Source organism: Letharia lupina (assembly GCF_014066315.1).
Source record: "Letharia lupina isolate WasteWater1 chromosome Unknown contig_10, whole genome shotgun sequence".
Taxonomy (NCBI): Eukaryota; Fungi; Ascomycota; class Lecanoromycetes; order Lecanorales; family Parmeliaceae; genus Letharia; species Letharia lupina.
Genome location: NW_023502979.1, coordinates 75,028 through 89,209, shown reverse-complemented (window position 1 = coordinate 89,209; position 14,182 = coordinate 75,028). Strand labels below are relative to the sequence as shown.

At 51.5% G+C, this 14,182-nt stretch overlaps 6 protein-coding genes across 6 annotated transcripts; 2 read left to right on the top strand and 4 right to left on the bottom strand.

The window, feature by feature from the left end:
- Positions 1-1,544: 1,544 nt before the first annotated feature.
- On the bottom strand, positions 1,545-2,502 carry HO133_000050 (uncharacterized protein; the record flags this gene model as incomplete). The annotated part of the gene is made up of 2 exons (XM_037290990.1): positions 1,545-1,925; positions 2,281-2,502. 2 exons carry the CDS (start codon positions 2,500-2,502, stop codon positions 1,545-1,547), a joined length of 603 nt encoding a protein of 200 aa, XP_037152425.1.
- A 2,277-nt stretch (positions 2,503-4,779) lies between these two features.
- On the top strand, positions 4,780-5,927 carry HO133_000049 (uncharacterized protein; the record flags this gene model as incomplete). The annotated part of the gene is made up of 3 exons (XM_037290989.1): positions 4,780-4,938; positions 5,027-5,165; positions 5,233-5,927. 3 exons carry the CDS (start codon positions 4,780-4,782, stop codon positions 5,925-5,927), a joined length of 993 nt encoding a protein of 330 aa, XP_037152424.1.
- A 258-nt stretch (positions 5,928-6,185) lies between these two features.
- HO133_000048 (uncharacterized protein) lies at positions 6,186-6,933 on the bottom strand (the record flags this gene model as incomplete). The annotated part of the gene is made up of 2 exons (XM_037290988.1): positions 6,186-6,664; positions 6,717-6,933. 2 exons carry the CDS (start codon positions 6,931-6,933, stop codon positions 6,186-6,188), a joined length of 696 nt encoding a protein of 231 aa, XP_037152423.1.
- A 483-nt stretch (positions 6,934-7,416) lies between these two features.
- Positions 7,417-9,744, bottom strand: HO133_000047 (uncharacterized protein; the record flags this gene model as incomplete). The annotated part of the gene is made up of 7 exons (XM_037290987.1): positions 7,417-8,514; positions 8,573-8,953; positions 9,003-9,060; positions 9,114-9,201; positions 9,259-9,425; positions 9,481-9,528; positions 9,581-9,744. 7 exons carry the CDS (start codon positions 9,742-9,744, stop codon positions 7,417-7,419), a joined length of 2,004 nt encoding a protein of 667 aa, XP_037152422.1.
- Positions 9,745-11,037: 1,293 nt separating this feature from the next.
- Positions 11,038-11,753, bottom strand: HO133_000046 (uncharacterized protein; the record flags this gene model as incomplete). The annotated part of the gene is made up of 2 exons (XM_037290986.1): positions 11,038-11,461; positions 11,533-11,753. The coding sequence occupies 2 exons, from the start codon at positions 11,751-11,753 to the stop codon at positions 11,038-11,040; spliced, it is 645 nt and encodes a 214-aa protein (XP_037152421.1).
- A 517-nt stretch (positions 11,754-12,270) lies between these two features.
- Positions 12,271-13,003, top strand: HO133_000045 (uncharacterized protein; the record flags this gene model as incomplete). The annotated part of the gene is made up of 3 exons (XM_037290985.1): positions 12,271-12,465; positions 12,493-12,635; positions 12,712-13,003. The coding sequence occupies 3 exons, from the start codon at positions 12,271-12,273 to the stop codon at positions 13,001-13,003; spliced, it is 630 nt and encodes a 209-aa protein (XP_037152420.1).
- Positions 13,004-14,182: the final 1,179 nt, after the last annotated feature.

Genomic DNA, 14,182 nt, shown 5'->3' with positions numbered 1-14,182 from the left:
TGTACTTGGAACATGAGATGACTGGTCGGAAGAAGTCATTGATGAGCCTATGTCAATCTGTTGAGAGCAAAGTTCTGTTTGGAAAGTGGAAGAGGAGAGCGGAAGCTGAATTATATCAGGAAATGACATCCGCCATTCTGATTGCCAGGCAAGCAAACTCTGAGAGGTATCACGGTCACGAGCTTCTGCTAGCACGAGACCCTGTGACCGTCACTGCAAGTCAAACACAGTATGTGCGGGCTGCTGCGACGGACGCAATTGCTGACCGTCAATTACAACGTACTTATCAGGCATTCTGGCAGTGGAGGTCAGAAGAAAAGGGCACCTATATTTACCCTCTGCTTCCATGTTGAGGAAATGCGGCCTTGATAAACCTGGAAGATGAATTTGACACAACGACAAATCTGTAGGTAAACAGGACAGAGCAAAAAGCCCGTAAGTGTGGCCGTGCGGATGGTCAACAAAAATTTGGCTGGGGCCGCTGTGCCCCTTCTATTCAGACACTTCTCGTCTACCAAACCCCCAAAGAGCTGGTAGGAACTGAGCTCAGTCACAGGATGTGAGTGGCTAGCATCGTATGTGATGAAGCCCGAGATTGCTGCCCTTGAATACCTTCCTCATTACTAGGACTTCGTGGACTGGAAGCAATCCACGTGGATATTTTGGTGGGACGACTGCTACGACCAGATCAACCGAGCAGGGATGGTGCCAATACTCGTGGAGAAGCTAGAAACCCAACTATCTAATCCTGATCCGCACCAGAGTTTTGAAGAGTGGAAGCATAGTCTTGAAGTACGTCGCTGGGACTACCGAAAGGCCCAGGATGATACAGCGGGCATGGTTTCCGAATGTCCTTTGTGCAGAGGTTCCTTCGCAACACCGTCCAACGTCCAGCAAAGGGAATCTCTTCTGTGTCCTTTACCGGTATAAGATGCGATCGTTGGCGCGAGCTATTACTGATCTTGCACAGTCACATACCTTTGTTTTATGCACTCCCAAATGGAAAATGTTCACTACTAAGCTTTGCCAATGCCGTCTCATATATTTGAGTTCAATTCTGTGCCACATCCGACCCCGTCATGTTGGTATGTTCCTGATAAACAACCTCAGTTGCATTTCCTTTTGACTCTTCACTCCACCGTCCTGATAGAATCAACTAAAGCAACCCTCTCATACTTCATGCCCGTATACCAAATCCGGATCGTCATCCGCAACCTCGAAAGTCGTCATCGGCTCTCAAAATTTGCCGAATAAATTTACTCTGGAACCCTATAACATAAATAGCACTTCACAGGAAAGCAGGCAACATCATCAGTGGTAGTGACATTTTCTAGACCTCTGTATACCATTTTGTTCTAACAAGCCTCACCGCCTCCCAATACTCGCTGTTTTCTCCTCTAAAAAGTCGAACGGAAGACAATCCCGGATGTCGAGAAACCCACTGTCCTCGCAAGTGTTTTTCCTCCTTTGACCAGAAAAATTCACCCATTCCCACGTCAAGACCATCAGCCACACTAGTGACCGCATCATTCCAAGTTCGAATGCTAATTCTCAGCACCCACACCCCCAACCTGCGCCCCAGTAACCACAGCCTTCAACAACCCCTTCGTCCCGAACGACATCCTCCCCCCAATAGCCGGCGACCTCGTCTGCCCCAAACACTGCTTCATCACGCCGTCCGGCCCGAGCAGCTCCGCATATATCTCCGCCAGTGTCAACGTGTCCTCGTCGTCTTCATTGATCATATTCAAATAGATCAAACAGCTCCCACTCGCCTTCTGGAAAGGGAGCAGCACGTCATCGAGGGTGGAGCCCGCGGTGGGATTTCGACTGAAGGTGCGAGGCTGGATCAGAGATTGGCCGCGGACCCAATCGTCGAGTGCGGCTTCGCAGTCGGGTTTGTTGGTTGCGACGAAGGGGGGGGACTCTGGTCGGTTTGAAGCAGCCGATTTTGGCGCCGAGGTTGGTGTTGTTGGTGGTGGGAGATAGGCGGGCGAGGGTGAGGGGGGCCAGGTCGAGTAATTGTGTGGGGGCGAGTGCGAGAGGAGTAGCGAGGAGGAATGGTAGCAGGAGAGAAGCGGCCAAGAGAAGTGGGCACATGGTTCTGGAGTTCGGATGGGAGGTGCAGAAGCGGAAGATAGGTATCGAAAAGGTATCGGAAAAAGGATGAATCCCAATTCCCACGTTTTGTTTGCGCCTAGTGTCGCCAATTTTGTAACACCCCTAAAGAACGCATCAACGCATCGCTTACGGCTCGGTCGCGCTTGGACCATTGCTTACATACATGCGATGCAACGAGTAATGTGTCTCGCGTCTGTACAAGATGAATGGGAAAATGCTAATAATATTTTGCCAACGTATTGGGAGGAGCGGTGGTATCTTGGAAAGCTTAGGCGGGGCAGTTGCGTGGGATAACAGCGCAGTGCTGGAGCCTGACGCGAGGAATGTTTGGGTGCCGGAGCTTTGGGGGGCTAGGACTGTGATGAAGGTGCCAGATCCCATGGTAGTGGTAGAGCCAGGAGGGAGGGACTGCCCGCCGGCGAGAATACATCGGTTTTGGATATCAGCTGTGATGTTCTGAGAGCCGATTACAAGAGCTGGTCCTTCGATAGATTTGGTACTTTGGAAGAAGTACTTGGACCGTTTATGAGCGTTATCAAAAAAAAACCTTTTTTTTTTTTTCCCCCCCCTCTTTTTTTTTTTTTTTTTCCCTCATTCCCCCCCTCCCCCCGCGAAAGTGCTGTGAAAGAAGACTGTACTAGTCTTCGCATCCAGAATGGTCGTAGATTGCTGGACAGCGGTATCAGACGATCTTTGAGGTTGCAGAGCGCCTCAGGCCTGGCTGGCTGGGACGCTTTCGGAAGCGCTCGGCAATGAGGCGACTTTGAGTCCAATGTTCGGGCTCTGCTGGGGGGTTTTTGAGGCCTTTCGACGGAGAGGAGGAGAAGCCTCAGCGTAATGAAGATGAATAGATGGCAGCGACGGCAGTATCGATCGAAGGGACTCGAAAAACGTCGGCTCGGTGGCGCGTGACAGAAAGTAGATGATGGTAAATGATAAATGACAAACATGAGGATTCGAACGGAAAGGTCCCAACGGTGCAGATGTGAATGACAGAAAGCGCAATGTTACGTGGAAGGGCCCATGAAGCAATTGACCTCATGGACAATCACGCAATAGGCTACGAACGGGGGTATGTATCTGCATAAACTGTACCAGAAGCGCCCAACAAAATGTGTAGCAAGAGGAACAACTATGTCTGCCCAAGTAGCCATATGTAAATGCACCTTCTCTTCTAACATTGACTCGCCGTTGACCTCCCTTCTTCTGGTATATCTGGGTGTGTGCCAGCGGTGAGACGCGCATTCGGTGCGGGCTTGCCTCCAGAATCAGTCTGATGGTCCACGTAAGGCGTCACAGATGGGGGCTATCTGATATAAATATCCTTATAAAGTCGCCTATAGCACTATAGCTATTCGTCGCGTAGGAGAGGTAGCGAGCTTGAAATCCGGATTGCTTGGATTCGAGATAAAGGACAGATAATACTGTCGTAAGGTAGCGTAGGAGTCTCATAGCGCTTTGATGGATGTTTTACTAATCCATAGAGCTGCTCACTTGCGTCTGGAGGCGATCGGATGCCATTATTATCATCGTTACCGTCGACGGTCTCGAGGATGATGGTCCAGCCTGGGGGGAAAGATAGAGTGATGGATGTTCAGGTCATTGGCTTTGAAGAAGAGGCCAGCAGAGACGGATGAGACAGTGATGATTTGCCCATGGGGTAGGTGGACCATACCCGGGGCCATGGACAATCATTTAGCGTTAGATTCGACAGACGCTGTTTCTCTGCGGGCATTTGGATGACGAGTGATGACGAGCACTTCGATTACGTATCGCTTTGCAGACGCGGGAAATGCACATGTGCGACTCAATAACATCAAGAACAAACCACCAACGATATAACTGAACTTGTGTTTGCCATGAGACATTACTACATGGGTTCGCGGAGGTAGATGAGAATGAGAATGAGAACGAGATTCTCTAGTCCTGAGCATAAAATTCATCTGGAATTATTATGATTAAGATTCACAGAACCTCAAGTACATTGAGTAAGCTGGGAAATGTTTGCGAAGCCTTGTAGGCAGCAAACAACATTGCGGTAGCCTACATGCTTTGCTCCACCACGGGAAACGTACCATCGTTGAGTCTCGCATCTCCGTTCCGAGTATGTGCTGATCACGTCTGCTTTTACATAGGATCTCGATAGCTCATACTCATTGTGAAGGTAATTAGGGAGGATTGCTATGACAGCAGGAAGGACGAGAAGCACGGTCGGATACTCACGTCCAGTATATTTGATTTCCCGCTGATGAAGATTCATGTAGTTACAGAGCGAGATTGATCTAGAGTCAAGTCACACTTAAGGATGCCGTGGCCGATCGGATGGTAATCAGAGCGTCTTTTCAATATGTTGAGAATACCTAGAGTTAGTCGGGATACTCCAGGGTGTAAATATAATGACCACCCGTGGCCATATCACATCTCCCAGATCCCTCCGCGAATGCCTTTCCAGTCACCAGAACCTCGTAACCTGGTCGCTCTCACATCCAATACATTGGCAAGGCCCTTCCCTAGCGCTTTAGGCCAAGCTGCTACATCATCACGCACAATTGGGTCATTCTTCATCTTAATTTCTCTACGAAACCACCTTCTGACGAGAAGTCAGTTGTAGAGTACGCATGAGGAAGAGTTGATACATGCACTTCCCAGTGCGCAAACATGTCCGATCGAGCCCTCCAGCACCGCCGCGTGCACAACCTTCTCCTGATCCAGAAGCTGCTCGCGTCCAGAGACGCGTCGTCCCCGTTTACGCTGGTGTTGGATTCGGTAGAGCAGTCTGCGGGGCCGCTGGTGCGGCATTATATCCATCATGCAAAGGTATGCTTGATGTCTTCTATTATCTATCTGTTTGTCTACTTTTGTTCGTTTTTGTTCGTGCGGGCTTTGGCTGAGGGGGGTGGTTTAGGCGTCGAAGATGGATGTGGTTTTTGTTTCGTATGAGAGCTTGAAGCCACCGGCGGATGTTACTGCTTTGATTAAAGCGCGGGGGAAGGATCCTTCTGCGGTGAGAAAGGAGATTGAAAGGTGTGTTTCGAGCTCGAGACGTGAGTAATTGTTTCCCGGATTTTTCAAGTAATTCCTTTACGTTAGTATATTAAACCCTAGCCGCAGGCACACTCCTGATCCTCGACTCCCTCTACCCCCTCACCACGCACCCTTCCCTCCCCCTCTCATCCTTCCTTTCCTCACTCCCTTCCCCCACCACTTCTCTCCTAGCAATCTACCACACCGACGTCCCCTTACCCTCTCCCTCCCTTTCCCTCACCACCACCACCACCAGTAGCATATACACCCCCTCCCCCTTGACCCTCCTCCGCTACCTCGCAACCACAGTCCTCACCACCCACAGCTTCTCGCAGATGCTCGCCCGCAAACGCGCCAAGGAGAAAAGCAGGCCGGATCCGCTGTTCGGAACCGACGAGGGCAAGGAGGGCGTGCTGGTGGGCGTGGGCGCGAATGACAAACGGGCTTGCGTCGTCGAGATGGAACATAGACGGAAATCGGGCAGGGGGGTCGAGGAGTGGTTTTTCCTGCCGGAGGTGAATGGGAGTGGGGGCGTTGTGCTGCTGGAGGACCAGGAGCTCTATCGGCGGTCCGATGACCGTGAGGGGAGGTCGGACGGGGTGGAGGCTCGGGTGGAGCTGGCGACGTTTGAATTGGGCTTGACGGCGAAGCAGAGGAGGGATCGGGAGGGTGTGGTGTTGCCGTATTTCGATGCGCAGAAGGGGGCAGGGGGCGGCGGGGGGAGGATCTTGTATGATATGGGCGTTGAGGATGATTTCGATGAGGAGGAGGATGAAATTTGAACTAGGTGTAGGCGCTATCAGTGTAAAGTTGTGCTCCGAGGTAGAGGCTGAGCTGAAGGCAAGATGGTCGATGCTCCATTCTTAGATGCTTCGTGTTTGGCAGCTATCTTCTTGAATCGCTGCTAAGAGTGAATAGCATGCGCCAAGATCTGCTACACACGGCCGTTCATCTTGTCTCCGAATGCTACATTCTCCCCGTCCCAATAATCGCTTGTTCTACATGATCCCCGGGGCATGAGACGCGTCTTCAGCGCTCCGCTACCGACTCGGGCTCAGCGGCCTATTGAACCCTCCAACACGGTTCATATACTGCCTGTACTCCGTCTTCTTCTCCTTCCTCACCCCATACACGTTGTTGCCCTTCACCTTCGTGTTTTTCGTTGACTTGAAGCCCGTGAACCCCATCGCTTTACGCATCTCGGCGATCTCGGGGTCGGAATCTGCGTCCACTTGCATGTCATCTGTTTCCTGGTTCTTAGGAGGCTCGGTTGAGGAGCTGGTGCCGTTTATCTTGGTGGCGGGTTTGGGAGAAGAGTCTGCGGCGGGGAGAGGAGGTTTGGACGGTGGAGGTCTGGTCGAGGCGCGAGGACCGGTGGGTGGGGCGCGGTCGTTGGCAGGTTTCGAAGGTGGGCTTCGAGATCGAGGTGGTTTGGAAGGTCGAGCTGGTGTGCGTGTTCGGGCGCGGGTGGAGGTGTGGTCTTTTCGCGGAGAGCGTGAGCGGCGTGATGCGGGTTCGTCTGCACCACTGGTCAGCCTTCCCTGTACGTATTGGCATTAAATCCAGTGCACCAACCTCGCCGCGACCTGTGCTTCTCCCGGCTCCTGCTCCGTTCCCTATCCCTCCTATCTCTCGCTCCGTCTCGATCCTCATCTTTATGTCTTCGCCCTCCTCTTTCTCTTGAGTCGCTCCGCTGCCTGCGGGGCTTTTCTGGCCGGTCTCTGGATCGACTTCTATCTCGCCGCCTCTCCTTAGACCTAGATCTGTATCTTCGATCGTCGCGTCCATGATGCCGGTCTCTATCATCTCGTTTTTCTCGGACACCGCTGGTGCCGTTTGTAGCACGCGGGTGGTTGCTGGCGTCTGTTGGGCGGGGGCTGCTACGCTCCCACATGGCGGAGCTATCAGTGCGCTTTGCGCGTTTGGCTGGTGGTTCTGCCATCCTAATCAAAGGTGGAGGCTGATGGAGGTTGGATTGAGCGAAGTGCTGAGTTCGAGGTTTTGCGCATCAGGCAGCGGGACGGCGGAACCTTTTGCCGAAATCTCTTGGCGCTCTCGTCTGCCAGAAAGCGAGAGTAGAAGGTTACGCAGGGTGCAGGGAAAGATGGTACGCTCTGGGATTCTACTGTTAACTGGAATTTTTTCGTGAAATCGGGTTTCTCTGTGTCTTTGATTACTCTATGTATTATAAGCTTTTTGTATACTGCTACATGCTTTGTTCTCTCACAATTTGAGTGCCGTCTCAACGACAGAGCGTGCATTAATTACGCTCTAGAATGGCCCATCACCATACGGACAAGCATAACCCTGTCCACCACTTCCGCTCCGGATGTAGCAGACCTTTTGCTTTGCGCAGGCTGCGGTTGAGCAATTTTTGGTGACGACACTACTCTTGGTCTCCAAAAGGTTGTACCTCTCAACAAGAGATTGGTTGGTTAGCATAGAGTATGTGACATCGGTCCAGAAAGTGGCGTTGAGAGGAGACGTAGCAGGCCATGTGCCGTTGACATTATATGTAGAGCGAGAATCGTATTCGAATTGCCAGACTGGGCTAGTCCAGGTGAGAGATTCGGAGACGTTGGCGAAGTATGTTTGGATGCCCATGATCTCGAAGGTTTCCGCGTCGACCTGGTATCGCTGGTAGCCGGCATTGTTGCCAGTCAAGGGGGTGATGGAGGGGCCGATGAAACCCATTGTTAGTGGCTTGGAGATGTCAATGTCGTTCGTGTTACGGAGAGTTCCGTTGAGACTAGTGGCACTATAGTCATAAAATATCTGTAATTGATCCTCATGAGTATGACCAAAGAAGATGGCGGCAATCGTCGCAGGCGCGAAACGAGCGACTATCGAATAGAATAGCGCAGTCGGGTTGGGTAGGCCGTTGGACCCGTCGTATCCTGATAAGACGTGGCCAATGATCCATGCACGTTGGCCTTTTGCTTCACAAGCCTCAAGTTCCTTGATCAGGAATTTCAAGATGCCGGACTGATCTGGATTCGTGAAGTTGAAGAAGTTGAAGACATTGTCAACGTACCAGAAATCGGTGTTGATGGAGATGATTCGGAGACCTTGAGCAGTGGTGTGGGCGTAGGCTCCGTAATGCGTGGACGCGTGATTCGCTTCTGCTGCAGTGATCCAGCCGTCTCGCTCCCACATGGAGCTTAGAAGGTCGTAGTTCCAGCTAAAAATGTTATTTGCGCCAGCTGTCTTCTTGCCATCGATGTTGTTTGGGGTGTTATAGGCCTCTGGCAAAGAGTCGTGGTTGCCCAAAGTTGGATAGATGGGAATGTCACCCATCTCAGCTTTGAAGACCTCGTAGGTCACAGTTTCCTCGTACTCAACGTATGCTCTGCTCAGTTGGTCGTCGTTCTGCCGATACATTCTGGATTAGCACGGGCATACAGCAGAAGTGCGAAATGAAACTTACGTCGTGGCTCACAATGTCACCTGTGAATATGGTGAAGCTGATATCGTCGACGTTGAAGAAGGAGGGCATAGATTTGAAAGAAGACAACGCCAGGTCTGGCGGTGAGTCGCAATACAAGTAACCAAATCTCGAGGCTGGCACCGAGGCATTGCTGACCCCAGTATCCAGCTTAGTGTTGGTCGAATAAGGTCTGCAGCACAAATACTGGGAACAATTTGCTTCCGACCCAATGTCATAGCGAGGGTCCAAATGCCAATCCGAAAGATGCAAAACATTGATGGTCTTTCCAGACGGTTTAGGAACGATGGAAGCCGCCGGTGGCTTGGGGCTGAAATAAAGACTTTCATCTATCTCGATGGTTGGTGGGACTGTGCACGTATCCTGCAATTATTCAGTCACGGCTGAGCAAAGATCTGACCTCTATACTTACCCATTGATAATAACACCAAGCTTGGTAGTCGCCTGTAGACTCGTTCATTTTGGCAAATCTGAAACCTGGTCAGTAAAGCGATTCCTCATTGCCAGTCTGCAGGCCTCTCACAACTGCGCCCAGTATGGTCCGAGACCGCCAACACCAGAAAACTCGGATTCGCCATTCACCGCATAAATTGCGAAATCCGTCAGATTCCCTTGGCGACATTAGTATGCGAATATTGTTCTAACAACGTGTATAGGTGGAGACCCACAAACTCGGATCAGCAAATCGGTGATAACAGACACTGGTTGTGAAATTGCGGCTTCGTGGAAGACATTGGTGGAAGCAAGGCACTTTTCACACTTGGTGGTGTAATTACTACCGTTGGCTACAATGGCTGCAATTTGATTGTAGAAGGAGTTCTCCGTCTGGTTAGTCCTAGAAGATTGATGAGTATGGCATTGAGGACACGAGCCACGTGGTGTGTACATACGGATACAGTGGAGTAAAGGGTGCTGGTATTGGCGAGGTCTCGTTGTACCTGCAATTTGTGAGCGGCGTTTAATGAAACTTGGGTACATAGAGACGCTTACGGCGGGACTGGGCCGGAGCCATTGTAATAGAGGGTTGGGCCTCCCTTATCACCAATCGTGTTGGTCAGTTGCGGGTTCAGCGCTTGCGGCGTATAGTTTGTTGCCGTTGCTGCATGCTTTGCGTACTGCAGCAGTGCAAGGCTAGCGATGTTTTGGAAGAGCATGACGGAAAGAGCAGCGCAAGAGGCGACGAAGAGAAATAGCTGGATGATCTTTGCCTTGGGGGTTTGAAGGAGTGGACAGTTGCTATTCCGGGAAGGCTTCATATATACTTGTCACTTTTCAACGAGTGACCGCACCGAGTGAGAGCTATGATAGAAAGCTCCACATGGTACCTGCTTAGAGGATGCATGTAAAGGGTCCGGGGGGGTATTCGGGTTGTGGAGAACCAATGATAGATGGATGTTGTCGCATGAATGGCAAGGACTCGTGAAGATTGAGCAACTCGGACCGGTAACGGCTTCTTTGTGCCTAATTGGTCAAGCCTTGGTGGCTAAGGCTTGGAGGCAGGAGGCAGGAGGCAATGGATTCTCAACGCGTTCAGCATGACGATTGATTCGATTCAGATACGAATAAATCGGAGCTTCTTGATCGAAAAAAGGCGATTGGATACACGTGGGAGATGGATGAAGAAGATTGGTTGGCCGAATGACATCAATCTGCATTCACCTTCCCCTTTGAGAGATGGACATCTGCCATGCATGGTGTCGGTTGAAGCCATGTTTAAGCGAGAATCCTGCAATCAAATCTCCCACGGTATGACGGCAGATTCTCAACACCAGTTATGTTATGAGAAGTAGACATTACCAGTACCACCGTTGGCATCCACGAAGACGAAGACGAAGAAGAAGAAAAAGAAGAAAACGAATGTGTGCGGGTTCTTGTAGCTCGGGGAAAATGACGGCCCGGGATGGTCGTCTCCGCTTGGCTTTTCGGCAAAAGCTTCCCTTCCTAACGCTGCACTTTCCACGTCGATCATCCTGGGCCACGGAAGAAGCTCAGCTTCAATTCACCAGTCAGGCAGACATCCCGCACTCTGCAATTATTTCATCTATACCTAATTCCGTCATATCCATCGCAGTTGTCCATGTTGCTACCAAATGGTCAACGGTTTCCGCGATCCTCGGGCTTGCCCGTCCTCTGAAGACCTCAAAAGACGACACAGGAAACGGACGGATCCACTGACGAATTTGCAGGAGTGAAGGAGCAAGCTGTGCCAAGAGTATACGGGGACGTTTGCTTCAAGACGATGGCCTACGAGCGAGGAAGAGCTTAGCATTTGCGCTCATGCAAGTTCAGAAGATTTGGCGCAGATGGGTTCAGACGCTCGCATACGAGGATAGGTCATGCGCAAGGCTACTGCGGACGAGACTGAATCCTCTGATATCAAGATCATTTGGGGCAAGAAGCCAACGCCAGAGATGGACCTAACGTTCAAATAAATCGGTACTCTAGACCTAAAGGTGGTGCCCAGTCTTGGCTACAGCACGCTGATACGTCTCTGCAGCCTCTACGTTCCTCAGCCATGCCTCAATATCCTCCCATTTCCTATCCTGCGGCGCCAATTTCAACCAGAAGATGAACTGAATGGAGAAGGCTACCATGGTGTCCGCAGCAGTGACGTGGTCGCCCACCAAATACCCTCCATTGCCCCCCTTCAGCTCGGCTTCTAGCCAGTCAAGGTCTTTAGCTACGTTCCCTGCTAGACCTGGCCCAAGTTTCTCAGCGGCAGAGGCGTCAATCCGTCGGACATACACCGTTGGGAGGCAGTGGACCATGAAGGCACCTTCCGCTGCGTGGATCCATTCGCGCACTTTGACACGTTGGGCTTGGTCTGTAGGGAGGAGGCGGTGGGACTTGTCGTAATGCTCGCAGAGATACCTGGCAGGCACGGTCAAATGGTGCAATACTCAGAACGGGCGGAAATAAAGGCAGGGGATGGAAAAACATACTCGGTGATGGCTCCACTCTCCTGAATCGTGAGATTTCCATCCTTGAGGACAGGCGCCTTCCCCAATACCGTCCCGCAGGATTGTTTAAATCCTGCAGGAGCTAGACCCGTATCCTCGCGATCATAACTTTCGAGCTTGTAGTCAAGGCCTAGCTCCTCCAGTAGCCAGGCAATCCTGATGGATCGGGATGCTTGTAGGAAATAGAGTGTGATGTCTGGCATTTTGAGACCCAATGATGATTGATTGTAATCACCATAACTTCCTGACTGTCTTATTGAATTTTGACTCGGCTTTTCTATGAGGTCATCCATGCGCGCCAAAGTCTAGATTCCACTCATCCGTGTTCCTGGTCCTCCACGGCTCAGCCTCTGAGGTTCCAAGAAATCCGTCTTCTCTTTACGATCGATCCGCAAGAGACTCGGATTCACAGCTGTGTAAGTATTATAGAGATGGCTGATTTACCCTCCAGAAGCAGGCGACCTCACTCAGTCTTGCTTCGATCGCAAATCTATGATCCTTCTTGGTTGCTAAAATCCCCAATAGGCAAGAAGATTGTCCTTGCACCTCTTTGATCAAGTATACTATTTACACGTTCCTTCATTTTCGCCTAATTCTCGAGACTTGATTTTACAAACGAAGCGCACAATAGCACTAACAGCCAATGGCGACCGGGATTCCGAGCAAGGACGCATATCAACTCGTCGTCGTCATGCGTCTACTACCCCTACCGCCGATATCATGCCACCATCCCTTGCACATATGGAATCATCAGTAACGCTGCAGGGATCAGAACACGAAGATGACGGAGAAGACGAGACCGAAGGCTCGAAGCGAGAGGAATCCACTCCAGCTGGCCCTGTCTCCCAAGAAGACGGACGTACCCCCGAAGCATTAAAGGAAGCAGACTCGTGGGGTTTCGTCGTCTACCGCACGGTCTACGGCAACGACGACGAATGACAGACTTTCAAGCAAAAGCTTTCGAGACACGTCGAGCGCGGACGTGATGCTATTGTTGATGCACGTGGAGATCCGGATGGCGTGATTTTCGACTTCATCGAAGACGAACCCGAGCTCGATGGCGCTACTGCTGAGCAAGTTCGACTGTGAGTATTTGCGTTGCAGATATCGGTCTGAAGCCGTCGTCTGCGGTATAAAACAGACTGACGGAACATCCAACAGGAGGCACGACCCTTCCTACGTCTCTCCGGCCGTCGATCCGGAAGCGGCAGAGGATCAAGTCGTCCCTTCGGAGCGCGATGATGGTTTATGCGGCGCTGTTTTTCTCATGATCGATAGGGACGCAATGGAATCGGTCATTCGTCACCCAGCGAGAGGTAACCCCTACGTTGTTGCTGTGGATGCGATCAATAATCATTACGAGGAAGGTGTGTTTGAGGGCACAATGAAGATCCATGCGGATGATTTTCTGACAGAATTATCTGCGGAGTATCAAGGACAATGTGCTGGGTGATGGGTGAGGTGCCGGGGTCAACTAAGATGGACGATGTGTGGAGTGGAAGGTTTTGAAGGAGAATGTGGATATGGGAGTGTCTTTGATTGACGTTTCTATTTTCGACACTCCCGCCAACTGCCGTGATTATCCCCCCCTCTTAGACGCATCTCTCGCAGTGAGGCCCGCTTCTACGACGTGGTCTCAGGTCAGTGCACAAGGACCCACCCCGGCGGGAAACTCTACTCATGAATTTCGGCTTCCCCGCAGAACTACGGTATTGGATTATACACTTTGCGCTTGCATGCGTGAAGTCTTACCCGCGCCCTTGCATCGGCCAGAGATAATGTAGATACGGCCCGCCTTTAGAACAACCGCCCAGCAGCGCGAGTTGCCTGCTTGCGTTGGCAGTTGGAACGCTGCAGCGTTGGAAATCGCATGCTGCCTGTATAGCGACGATTGTTCCAATTCCACGGCGTGGGGATGTCTGTTGCGCGGTAGAGAAGGAAAAATGATTTTGCCAGGATTCAAAGGCGCCATGCGCCTGGCAATGCGTTTCACGTCATCTCGTTGCGATGGATCTTCGGGAATGGTATGAAGAAGGATGGGATGCAGGCTCTGCTTAGGCACTTCATGGCCTCGAGTCCTTTTAAAATTTCAAAGCAAGCAAGCAAGCAAGCAAGCAAGCTCGGAGTCCGGTTGGCAGAGCCAGAAAATGTTTTGTTCTACGATTCTTCTATCATTGATCCCATACCACCTCATCGTCTCCGCGCTCACTCTTCCTCCCCTTCCCGTCTCAAACCCGACCGTCAATGTGACACGACTAGCCAACGTGGACCCCAACCCCGAAGCCCACTGCGCCCAAGCTGCACCGACCACGCCTCCTCTGCCATTGTCCCCAGACTGCGTCAGGGCCATCCGCTCGCTCCCGCAAAGCCCCTACATCGGCACATTCCACATCGGCACCGATGAAAGTTTTTGGCGGCTGCCGCACAGCGAAAGCTATGGTACTTGCACCGTCTTTGTGCTCTTGAACGAGGACTTCGATCTCGAGATTGGGTCTTGGGTCGATATCCGTAATGCGGCCGTTAAGGTGCTGCTCGTGTGCCGGTTGCCGTTTGAGGAGGGGGGCGATCAGAGGACTGGGGGGTGGATTACGTCGGGGGCTGAGAATGGGCTTGTGGTGGAATTGGGGACGAG